Below are 13,142 nucleotides of genomic sequence, written 5' to 3'. Positions count from 1 at the left end.
TCAAAAAGAAAAAAACAATATAGCCCAAGTTCCTGAGTGGCATGACTGCAGCTTGTTTTTCCACACAGCGAATACTGAAGGGCAGCTTTCCCTCAGTGCCATAGCTCTCCTCCCCAGACGAGGCCTCGTCCCTGCCACAACCAAGCTTCCCCATCACTGGTCTCGCCAACGAACTGGACTTGCAGTGTTCTGTGTTACTAGTGGCCACCAGGGTCTTGTAACAACAAGAAAGACATCAAGGATAGTCACTCTGTTTATTGGGCTTCACGCCTTCTTGGCACAACGAGTCACGACAAGAGCAGTCGGCAGCACAATGGCATGCCGTAAGTCCAACTCTGTCGCCATTGAGCAACTCACTGACGGGACAGTCCTGCAGTACTTGATGTTCCTCGTATGCAGCAGTGAGTTGTGTAAGGAAGAAGTTAACTGTGATTCCCCCATGGTATATGCTAAAATAGAATGGAAGTCTATAGGACAAAGTGCTGTTAGACGGATTGTTTTGGCAAATACCACAGAACCAGACCACAGCAATGTTTTGAGAAAGTTAAGTCTATAGCCATTTCAGTGGAGATGGTGAAAAATATGTTTTCACAAGAAAGTGTGGTCAGATACCAAGTGCATGGAAAAGTACTAGTGTAAGGAGTTTTGAAGGGTATAAAAAGGGGGATCTTGGTGCAAGGGGAAGCGACTTTTGTCCCAGGCTAGGTCACAGCTGGTGTTGAGATAGGAAATGGTACATCACGGAGTTCATGGTGCTAGCCAGGCATCAGAGAACATTTCAGGAGTGCAGTGTTATGTATTTTACTGGAATGGGGCTGCACGAGGACATACCTGGTCAAAACTTTTCCATGGACGGCTTCCAGACCGTTTGGGCTGACTGGAAGTGCACTGAGAGCGGTAAGCGTAAAGGAGTTGGGGGCTTACTGTTCTGGTTAACAACGGATGGTGCAATCCTGGTCATATTACGATTGAGGAACGTGTTTGTAGACTGGATATTGAACTTTTTGCTGTTGGATTCCGGCCATATTCCACCGAAATACAACACTGGGCATCACTGGAGGTTGTTCCTGCCTGTGGCCATCGAACGTGCAGCTCCTCCCATGGAGGATCAGACACCCTGAGCCAATAGGCTGGTCCTGGACTTATTTCCATCTGGCATAGTTTGCATTTTGTTGTTTGATTGTTTGTGGTTTCTGTATTGCTATATTTACACTCTATTCTTGGTTGGTGCAGCTGTAATAAAACCCAATTTCCCTCGGGATCAATAAAGTTATCTATCTGTCTATCTATCAAGCAAGTCAGAGCTAGACTTAGACAGAGAGAGAGGAGAGGCTGCACGAAAGTCAAAAGTACAGGTATGTCACCATGTACAACCCTGAGATCCGTTTTCTTGCAGGCATACTCAATAAATCCATTAGCCGTAATGGAATCAATGAAAGGCCGCACTAACGGGCTGGACAACTAGTCTGCAAATGACAACAAACCATGCAAACACAAAAAGAAAGGGAAAAGAAATAATAATAATAAAATAAGCAATACAGATCAAGAACCTAAGATAAAGAGTCCTTGAAAGTGAGTCCGTTGGTTGTGGGAACATTTCAGTGTTGGGGTGAGTAAAGTTGAGTGAAGTTATCCTGATGGTTGAGGGGTACTGCTTGTTCCTGAACCTGGTGGAGTGAGGCCTGAGGCTCCTGTACCACCTTCCTGATGGCATCAGTATGGCTTGGGTGGTGGGGGTCTCTGATGATGGATGCTGCTTTCCTGTGACAGCGCTCCACACAGGTGTGCTCAGTGCTGGGAGGGCTTTATCCATGATGGACTCGGTCACACCCACTACTTTTTGTAGGATTTTCCATTCATTGGTGTTTCCAACACAATACAAACTGAATCTCTTAAGAAAAGACTGGCGTGATTGCATTTGAGGGATATGGAATTGAGACGGGAATGTGGTGCATAAGCCATTTTCTAAATAGGGAGTGAATTCTGAAATCAGAGGTGCAAAGGACCTTGTGAATCCTAGTGCAGGTTTCGCTGGGCTTGGTAGCTAAGGCACACATAAAAGCCAGGAGCTAGACTTGGTTGTCAGAGGCTATTTGAGACACAGGCTATTGGGAGCATTTAAAACCTAAGATGTAGGAGCAGGATTAGGCCATTCAGCCCTTTGAGTCTGCTCCATCATTCTGTCAGGGCTGATCCCTCTCAACCCCATTCTCCTGCTTTCTCCCTGTAACCTTTGACACCTTGACTCATTGGGAACCTGCCAACCTTTGCTTAAAATATACCGATGAATTGGCTTCCTCAGCCCTCCATGGCAATGAACTCCATCGATTCACCACCCTCTGGCTGAAGAGATTCCTTCTCATCTCTGTTCTAAATGGACGTCCCTCTATTTGAGTCTGTGCTCTCTGGTTTCCGGTTCACTTACAATAGGAAACATCCCCTCCACATTCACTCTATCTAGACCTTTCAATGTATGATAGGTTTCAAAACTCCAGCAGGTATGGACCGAAAGCCATCAAACACTCCTCACATGTAACCCTTTCCTAGAATCACTCTCGTCAACTTCCTCTGGACCCTCCTCAATGCCGGCACATCTTTTCTTGGGAACTCAAAACTGCTCACAATACTCCAGATATGGTCTAACCAATATCTTATAAAGCCTTAGCATTATATCTTTGCTTTTGTATTCTAGTGAATGCTGACATTGCAATTGCCTTCCTTACTGTCAACTGTGCAAGTTAACCTTTAGGGAATCCTGTATGAACACTCCCAATCTGTCTAGGACCTTCTGTAGACACTCTGCTTCCTCAACACTACTTGCTCCTCAACCTATCGTCCGTAAACTTGGCCACAAAGCCATCAATTCCTTCATCCGAATCATTGACGTTCAACATGAAAGAAGCAGTCCCTACACAAATTCCTGTGGAATACCACTAGTCACCAGCAGCCAACCAGAAAAGGCACCTTTACTCCCAATCTTTGCCTCCTGCCAGTCAGCCAATGTTCTATATTCTTGCAATATCATCTTGTTAAGCAACCTCACGTGTGGCACCTTGACAACGACCTTCTGAAAATCCCAATGCATAACATCCACTTATCTCCAATGAGATCCCACCATCAAGCACATCTCTCCCCCCCCCCCCACCTTTCCCACCCTCATCCCAAGCACCCGTCACCCCACCAGGGGTAGGGGTCTTCTTGTCCTCACCTACCACCCCATCAGCCTCCGCATCTAGCACATAATTCTCCGTAACTTCCGCCATCTCCAATAGAATTCCACCACCAAACTTATCTTTCTCTCCACCCCCCCCCCACTTTCCACAGGGATCACTCCCTACCCAACTTCCTTGTCCATTCGTTCATCCCCACTGATCTCCCTCCTGGTACTTATCCTTGCAAGTGGAACAAGTACTACACCTCCCTCCCTGCACCTCCTTCCTCACTACTATTTAGGCCCCAAACAGTCCTTCCAGGTGAGGTGACACTTCACCTGTGAGTCTGTTGTTGGTCATCTACTGTATCTGGTGCTCCCAGTGTGACCTCCTCTACATTGGTGAGACCCGAAGTAGATTGGGAGACTGCTTCACCAAGCACCTACACTGCATCGCTAGAGAAAGCGGAATCTCCCTGTGGCCACCCACTTCAATTCTATTTCCCACTCCCATTCCGACAAGTCAGTCCATGGCTTCCTCTACTGCCATGATAAAGCCACACTCAGGCTGGAGGAGCAACAACTTATATTCTGTGTGGGTAGCCTCTTCTAAACTGGTGGCATGAACATTGATTTCTCGAACTCCTGGTAATTGCTCCTTCCCCTTCATCATTCCCCATTCCCATTTACCTCTCTCACCATATCTCATCACCTCCCTCTGGTGCTCCTCCCCCTTTCCTTTTTTTCCATGATCTTTTGTTCTCCCCTACTGATTTCCCCTTCCCCAACCCTTTATCGCTTTCACGGATCAACTTCCCAGCTCTTTACTTCATCCCTCCCTTTCTCCCAGTTTCACCCATCACCTACTACCTTGTACTTCTTCCTCACCTTCTTACTCTGACTTCTCATCTTCTTGCTCCAGTCCTGCTGAAGGGTCTCAGCTGTAAACATTGACTGTACTTTTTTTCATAGATGCTCCCTGGCCCGCTGAGTTCCTCCAGCATTTTGTGAGTGGTGCTTTCGATTTCCAGCATCTGCAGATTTTTTTCTTGTTTTTACTTATTAAATTTGTCCACCATTTCTTTGTCCCCCATCACTACCACTCCAGTGTAATTTTCTAGAGGTCTGATATCAGCTCTCATCCTTTTTTAAAATTCTTTATATATCTGAATAAATTTTTTGTATCTTGTTTTATATTATTGGCTAGCTTACTGTTGGTTTTTAAAAGCTTCTCAATTCTCTAATTTCTCACTAATTTTTGCTGTATTTTATGCCCTCTCTTTTGATTTTATGCTGTCATTGACTTCCCTTGTCAGCCACGGTTGCCTCATTTTCCCTTTAGAATACTTCTTCATCTTTAGGATGTATCTTTCCTTCTAGGTGGTGGGAACTTATCTCCATTACCTCCCCCAACTTTAACAACCTATTGCATAATGTTTGCGTATATTGCATTCCTTTGTTACTACAGGAACGAACTTCTGGAAACCGCTATCTAAACAGCACTGTGGGAGTGCCTTCACTTTCAGTAACAATCCAAGCAGAATTTTCACCACCACCTTTTTAAGGGCAATTGGACACACATGATAAATACCAGTCTTGTCAGAAATGCACACATTCCAGGAAGTAAAAGAAATACATTTATCTTTTATTTTTTCTCTTTCCAAGAATAAAGATTATGAGTGGTTTGTACATAATTTCTTTCTCTAATATCTGAAGATACCATAGTCATAGTCATATAGTAAAGTACGACAATAAAGTCAAAGTCATACTTTATTGATCCCAGGGGAAATTGGTTTTCGTTACAGTTGCACCGTAAATAATAAATAGTAATAAAACCATAAATAGTTAAATAGTAATACGTAGATTATGCCAGGAAATAAGTCCAGGACCAGCCTATTGGCTCAGGGTGTCTGACCCTCCAAGGGAGGAGTTGTAAAGTTTGATGGCCACAGGCAGGAATGACTTCCTATGACGCTCTGTGTTGCATCTCGGTGGAATGAGTCTCTGGCTGAATGTACTCCTGTGCCCACCCAGTACAATTTGTAGTGGATGGGAGACATTGTCCGAGATGGCATGCAACTTAGACAGCATCCTCTTTTCAGACACCACCATCAGAGAGTCCAGTTCCATCCCCACAACATCACTGGCCTTACGAATGAGTTTGTTGATTCTGTTGGTGTCTGCTACCCTCAGCCTGCTGCCCCAGCACACATGAGCAAACATGATAGCACTGGCCACCACAGACTCATAGAACATCCTCAGCATCATCCAGCACATGTTAAAGGACCTCAGTCTTCTCAGGAAATAGAGACAGCTCTGACCCTTCTTGTAGACAGCCTCAGTGTTCTTTGACCAGTCCAGTTTATTGTCAATTCGTATCCCCAGGTATTTGTAATCCTCCATCATGTCCACACTGACCCCCTGGATGGAAACAGGGGTCACCGGTACCTTAGCTCTCCTCAGGTCTACCAGCAGCTCCTTAGCCTTTTTCAGATTAAGCTGCAGATAATTCTGCTCACACCATGTGACAAAGTTTCCTACCATAGCCCTGTACTCAGCCTCATCTCCCTTGCTGATGCATCCAACTATGGCAGAGTCATCCGAAAACTGCCGAAGATGACAAGACTCTGTGCAGTAGTTGAAGTCCGAGGTGTAAATGAAGAGAAAGGGAGACAAGACAGTCCCCATCAGATTTCTGAACGGTCCATGAATTCATGAATACCACCTCACTCCTGCTTCCTTTTTGCACTATTTACTTATTATTATAAGTTATAGTAATATTTATTCATTGCATTATACTGGGTAATGGGGATGAGCTCCCACTACCTATTAAATGCTCCCAATGGCATGTGTTTCAATTAGTCTTGACAAGCTCCTGACCTTTATGTGTGGCTTAGCTACTAAGCCCAGCGGAACCGTTCTATTTCTACTGACAGAAGGGGCAAAGGGTGGGGGTAGATTACTGATATCATAAAACCAGTTGCTTTGGGCAGGTGGGGCTCATCAGCCATGTTTGGCAGTTCCTCTAGGAGAAGGAAAACTCTGATCTCAAACTTCCACTGCTTTGTGGCTATACCTATTCATGGCTTCAGGAATAAACCCCAAGGGGAAACTCTGCAGCTGGAGTCCCTAAGGCAGTCCTACATTGAATTCAACGCTGACTGGCAACTCCTGTGACACTGCCAGTTCCAAACTGTATCAGTCTTTGCCATTGCTCTGGATTCATCAGTTGCATGGAGGGGGGAGCTTGCTGCATGGGCAACAGCTTGCTCTCCATATCGTACTGCCTGGCTTGCATATTAACTGACACATAGATATCTAGGATGCAACATTGATGGTTGACTCTGACAAACAGAGTGCCTTGCATTGAAATGCTGGCACAAAACAGCAAATTTCATGACTCATGAATCATACTCTTGCTATAGATTTTGTATACTGGCTCCATAGATTCAGAATCACTTTATTGCCAGTACATGAAACATACCAGAATTGATAGTGGTTCGTTGCCAAGTACAAAACACAGGACAATACCATAGCAAACAACACAAAAGCAACCACAATTTACAAGACAATAGTGCAAACACCCATGAGCATAATGTGCTTGCATTTGATATTTTCATCGTCCCTTTTGGTAGACAGAGAGCTTCTCTAATATATACTACTTATTCAGTCTATCACCAAAGAAACTAGCAAATTTCTACAGCAAAACTGTGGAGATATGTCAGTGATATGTCAGTTATTATCGCAAAGCACCCTCAAGGGAGGTGACCCTCCAAGGGTGGAGTTGTAAAGTTTGATGGTCACAAGCAGGAATGACTTCCTATGATGCTCTGTGCTGCATCTCGGTGGAATGAGTCTCTGGCTGAATGTACTCCTGTGCCCACCCAGTACATTATGTAGTGGATGGGAGACATTGTCCAAGATGGCATGCAACTTAGACAGCATCCTCTTTTCACTATTTTATTATTTATGGTGCAATTGTAACAAAAACCAATTTCCCCTGGGATCAATAAAGTATGACTATGACTATGACTATTATGTCAGTGATAATAAACCTGATTTTGATCTTAATATCTTGTCTATGTTATAATTTTATTCTTTACTTTGCACTGTTATTGTTTTGCCTTGCACTACCTCAATGCATTGTGTAATGACTTGATCTGTATGAACAGTAGACAGCTTTTCACTGTAGCTCAGTAGTTGTAACAATAATAATCTAATACTAATCAATCACTCAAGGTCAATTACAGCAGGAAGCTCACAGCCAAAAACTGATATCTTTCTTTCTTTTGTAAATGTTGTTTCTAAAGATGTACGGTCCTCGTCAGTGAGTGTATTATACAAATTGTGACAACTGCAGTATGAGGAGTGTCCCCATAATTTAATCTAAATAGATAAAGGGTAAATATCTGCCAGCTGGGTAGAATTAAACCTTGAAGTGTTCCCTTTTGATTTGGCAGCTTTTGGAAGTTGCTGTCAGTGGGCAGTTGTTTGACACGGTCTGGTTGGAGAGTGTGACTGCACTGAAATGCATTGTACCTGCATGTTCTTGGTTGAACATGAATCTGACTATTGATGGGAATAGTTCTTACCGGAGAATAGTGATACACTTGTTGGATTAGGGTGCAGAATTATTATTTTTCTTCTAGTTTAACTTTCCTATGTTTGTTTGTAATTTTTATGTAATCACCCATACAAGAATGTAAGACATAGAGCAGAATTAGGCCATTCAGCCCATTGAGTCTGCTCTGCCATTCCATCATGGCTGAATTATTATTAATAATATCTCTCTCAACCCCATTCTATTACCTTCTTCCTGTAGCCTTTGAGCACAGACTAATCATGAACCTATCAAACTCCACTTTAAATATACACAATGAATTGCCCTCCACAGCCACCTGTGGCAATGAATTCCATAGATTCACCACCGTCTGGCTAAAGGAATTCCTCCCCATCTCTTTTCTAAGTGGACGTCCCTCTATTCTGAGTCTGCGACCTCTGGCTGGAGACTCCTCCACTATAGGGAACATCCTCTCCACACCCACTCTATCTAAGCCTTTCAATATTGGATATTATATGGCGAGTTCATAAGCTACATGTTGTTATCAATGAAAAGTGCTTTATCTTTAGTCTGGGTGTGAGGTGACCACTACTTTTTCTTTGCCTTTTTTTGGTTTGTTCTTCTTTATTCTTGTAACACTTAATAAAATTGCTGTAACCACCAGGTTTTATGCCCCATATAACTCGGTGTATAGTATAAGATAGTATTTAACTTAGGAGAAAAGCTTGTAAAATTGCCAGAAGAATATTGTAAATCTGAGGATTGGGAATGCTTTAGACCTCAGTAAGCAATGTCTAAGAAATTGTTAATAGTAAAATGGATTATGAGAGTAATCCAATTGAATTGACTTTATTACTTGCATCCTTCATATACAAGAGGAGTAAAAATCTTTACGTTACGTCTCCGTCTCTTCTATATATTCAAAGATTCAAAAAACTTTAATGTCATTCTAACCATACATCAGCTCTGCAGGGCAGAATGAGACAGTGTTTCCCAGGAGCAGTGCAATCATAACATAACAAACACAACACTAAATAATAAACATAACAATAATTAGTAAAACACAACAGCCACATGTCAGTTAAAATCAAGTTAAAAGTGTCCAAAGCAGAGTCAGGTAGAGCAGCTATTTAGCAGTCTGACTGCCTGTGGGACAAAGCTGTTTAGTAGCCTTGTGGTTTTAGTTTTGATGCTCCTGTAATGTTTGCCTGATGGCAGAAGAACAAACAGTTCATGGAGGGGGTGTGAGGGATCTTTAATGATGTACTGTGTCTTCTGGAGGCATCGACTCCGAAAGAGGTCTTGGACAGAATGTAGGGAGACCCCAATAACCTTCTCTGCTCCCCTAACCACCCTCTGCAAGGCTTTTTTGTCGACAGCACTGCAGCTGGAGTACCAGGTTGTGATGCAAAAGGTCAGCACATTCTCAACCACGCCTCTGTAGAATGTAGTTAAGACGTTAGTGGGGAGTGATGCTTGTTTAAGCTTCCTCGGAAAGTGCAGTCTCTGCTGGGCCCGTTTCACAATCCCAGTGGTGTTCCTGGACCAGGTGAGATTGTCCGATATCTGCACCCCAAGGAACTTAATGTTTTCCACTCTCTCCACTGTGGAGCCACTGATGCTGAGGGGTGTGCGCTCAGGCTGAGACCGTCTGAAATCGACGATCATCTCCTTGGTTTTGGTGACATTAAGTATCAGGTTGTTATCCCTGCACCAGCTCTCTAGGTGTTTGACCTCCTCCCTGTACATTGTTTCGTCATTTTTGCTGATGAGCCCCACCACTGTGGTATCATCAGCAAATTTAATGATCAGGTTCTCCTTGAATCTGGCTGCACAGTCATGTGTTAGCAGTGTAAACAGCAATGGGCTAAGCACACAATGTGTAATTATAGTAATTTATAATAAATATTATGTATCATGTACAACAGGACAGTCAATATAACATGGAAATACAGTTGTGTCAGCATGAGTTCATCAGTCTGATGGTCTGTTGGAAGAAGCTGTTCTGGAGCCTATAGGTCCTGGCTTTTATGCTGCGGTACCATTTCCCGGATGGCAGCAGCTGGAACAGTTTGTGGTTGGGGTGACTCGGGTCCCTGATGATCCTTTGGGCCCTTTTGTAAATATTCTGGATAGTGGGAAATTCACACCTACAGATGCGCTGGGCTGTCCGCACCACTCTCTGCAGAGTCCTGCAATTGAGAGAGGTACAGTTCCCATACCAGGCAGTGATGCAGCTAGTCAGGATGCTCTTAATTGCACCCCTATAGAAAATTCTTAGAATTTGGGGGGGCCATTCCAAACTTGTTCAACCGTCGGAGGTGAAAGGGGCCTTTCCACCACACAGCCAGTATGTACAGACCATGTGAGATCCTCCGTGATGTTTATGCTTTATACTTTATTGTCGCCAAACAATTGATACTAGAACGTACAATCATCACAGCGATATTTGATTCTGCACTTCCCGCTCCCTGGAGTACAAATCGATAGTAAATATTAAAAATTTAAATTATAAATCATAAATAGAAAATGGGAAGTAAGGTAGTGCAAAAAAACTGAGATGCAGGTCTGGATATTTGGAGGGTATGGCCCAGATCCAGGTCCCAGTGCCGAGGAACTTAAAGATGTTCATCTTCTCAATCCCAGATCCATTGATGTCTATGGGGGTTGAGACATCCCTCCTGTAGACTTGTGTTTTTGCGACATTGAGGGAGAGGTTGTTTTCTTTACACCAGCAAGAAAGGACACTCGAACAAGTTCTATGACAAGACGAAAAGTCCATTGAGGACAAATGTAGTTCCTTTATGTAAAGAGGAGAACTTTTAGAGGAGTAAGGAACAGCCATCCTGTTGGCCTCTATCAGCAGCTGCAAAATTACCAGAACCTCGTTAGATATTGTGACGTCAAGACATAGGATGACAATAATATGATTGAGCAGAGTTAACTTGGAATTGCGAATGTTTCTCTAATCTATAGTGTCCTTTTAGAATATATCTAGGTTTGTAAATGAGATTTATTTTTGATTTTAAAAGGCTTTCAATAAAGGGGCAAACAGGAGTAATGTCCCACAGGAGAACATAGGGGGTTAAAACACAAGCATAGATTGGGAGTTGGTTAACAGAACGTAAATGTTCGTGTTGTACAGCGAACTCGCAAGTAAACACATTAAAGCAGTTTAAAATTTCGAGTGCAGCACCATTCAAGGTTTCCATAATACACAGTACTGTACGTGGGAAGGGGAAACCTTACGGGGACACCCGCCGCAGCCGGAGTGTATTCGAGGACGGACGGCTGACGCTCGGTGTGCGGAGAGAAGCCGAACGATTCCCCCGGGATCAGTGAGGGGTGCGCGGCTGGCGTTGGAATCAGGTCGCGGATCGGACGGGCTGACAAGGCCCGGGCCGGGAGCTGGAGTTGGTGGCGACTCCGGGCTCGGAGCTGGCGTGACGGAGGGGAACAGCCCGCGATGATCAGTCAGGGCTCACTGCAGGACTCGCTGGACGGCGATGAGAAGGAAGTGGACTCGGAGCCGGTGGAAGAGGAGCGGCCGAAGGAGCTGCAGCAGACTAACGCTTACTACAGCCTGTACTGGAGGCAGAGGTGAAGACAGCCGCCATTCATAGAACATAACACCGTATGGCCTTTTCGGCCCACGATATTGTGCTAACTTGTATGAACCTACTCCACAGTCAATCTAACCCTTCCCACCTAACCTCCATTTTCCTTAATATCCATGTCATCAGCCTCTCCACAGATACAACCTCACACAGAACAGTAGAGCAACGTTGTGCCGACCTTTTAACCACTCCTAGATCAATCTAACCAATCCCTCCTACAAAGCCCTTAAATTTTCTTTAGTGCAGGTACTTAGCTAAGAGTTTCTTAAATGATGTCCCTAGTGTATCTGTCTCTACCACTACACCAGGCAGTGCGTTAAAAACATCCATTACGCTCTGTGTAAAGAACATACTTTTGATATCATCCCCCTTATATTTTTCTCCAATATTGGAGTTGTGAGGAATATTGTATCATTTCCTAATGCATGCATTACTAAATGACAATAAAAGAGGACTGTGTGTCCTCATAATCTAAAAAAAAAATAAAAATTATGCTTCCTCATGTTAGCTATTTCTACCCTGGAAAAAATGTCTCTGGCTGTCCATTCTATCTATGCCTCTTATCATCTTATTCACCTCTAGCAAGTCACCTCTCATCCCCCTCAAAACTAATCAATAAGCTCCAAGACCTGAGTCTCAATAGCTCCTCGTATAATTGAATCCTTGATTTCCTCATTTGCAGATCCAAGTCTGTTCAGATTGGCAACAACATCTGCTGCACAATCACCACCAGCACAGGTGCACCACAAGGCTGTGTGCTTAGCCCCCTGCTCTACTCGCTTTATACTTATGACTGTGAGGCTAAGTACAGCTCCAGTGCCGTATTTAAGTTTGCTGACAACACTGCAGTTGTTGGCCAAGTCAACAGTGGTAATGAGTCCATAGAAAGTTGGAGGGAGTTTGAAAATCTGGTTGAATGACACCACAACAACAACCTCACTTAACGTCAGCAAAACCAGAGAGCTGATTATTGACGACAGAAGGGGGAAACTGGAGGGTCATAAGCCAGTCCTCACCAGGGGATCAGCGGTAGAGAGGGTCAGTAACTTTAAATTCCTTGGCATTATTTTAGAGTGTCTGAGCTGGGTCCAACACTTAAGTGTAATTATGAAAAATGCCTGGCAGTGCCTCTACTTTCTTACAGATTCAGCATGTAATCGAAACCTTTGACAATTATTATAGGTGCACAGTGGCTGGGTGCATCACAGCCTGGTATGGAAACATGAACAGAAAACCCTACGAAGAGTAATGGATACAGCCCAGTGTAGCCCAGCTGCCATTGGGCACTCTTAAAAGGAGTGTTGTCACAAGAAAGCAGCATCTATCATCAAGGACCCCCACCACCCAGGCCATGCTCTCTTCTCACTGCTGCCATTAGGAAGGAGGTACAGGAGCCTTGGGTCCCACACCCCCAGGTTCAGGGACAGTTATTACCCCTCAACCATCAGGCTCCTGAACTGGCTTAGATAACTTTACTCACCTCAAACTCTGAACTGATTCCACAATCTATGGACTCACTTTCAAGGCTCTACAACTCATGTTCTCGATATTATCTATTTGCTTGCTTTTTTTGTTTGTATTTGCACAGTTTGCTTTCTTTCGCACCTTGGTTGTTTGTCCGTCTTTGTGTGTAGATTTTCATTTGATTCTATTGTTTCTTTGTACCTATCATGAATGTCCACAAGAAAGTGAATCTCGGGGTAGTATATGGTGACGTATGTGTACTTTGAAAATAAACTTACTCCAAACTTTGAAGAGAAAAGCCCGAGCTCTCTCAACCTTTCCTCATAAGACATGCTGCTAATCTAGACAG

At 43.8% G+C, this 13,142-nt stretch overlaps 1 protein-coding gene across 2 annotated transcripts in view; it reads left to right on the top strand.

Moving 5' to 3' along the window:
• The first annotated feature begins 10,824 nt into the window (after positions 1 to 10,824).
• The window catches only part of c24h17orf75 (chromosome 24 C17orf75 homolog), a 32,971-nt gene continuing 30,653 nt past the window's right edge, over positions 10,825 to 13,142 (top strand). Inside the window, exon 1 of one of the 2 annotated variants that reach the window (XM_072242683.1) lies at positions 10,825 to 11,312. In XM_072242683.1, coding sequence (XP_072098784.1) covers positions 11,179 to 11,312 — 134 coding nt within the window. In that variant the 5' untranslated portion in view covers positions 10,825 to 11,178. The remainder of the gene's footprint in view (positions 11,313 to 13,142) is intronic. The other variant, XM_072242682.1, reaches the window with a different exon arrangement.

Source organism: Mobula birostris, chromosome 24, assembly GCF_030028105.1.
Source record: "Mobula birostris isolate sMobBir1 chromosome 24, sMobBir1.hap1, whole genome shotgun sequence".
Taxonomy (NCBI): Eukaryota; Metazoa; Chordata; class Chondrichthyes; order Myliobatiformes; family Myliobatidae; genus Mobula; species Mobula birostris.
This window is presented reverse-complemented; position numbering and strand designations above follow the sequence as displayed.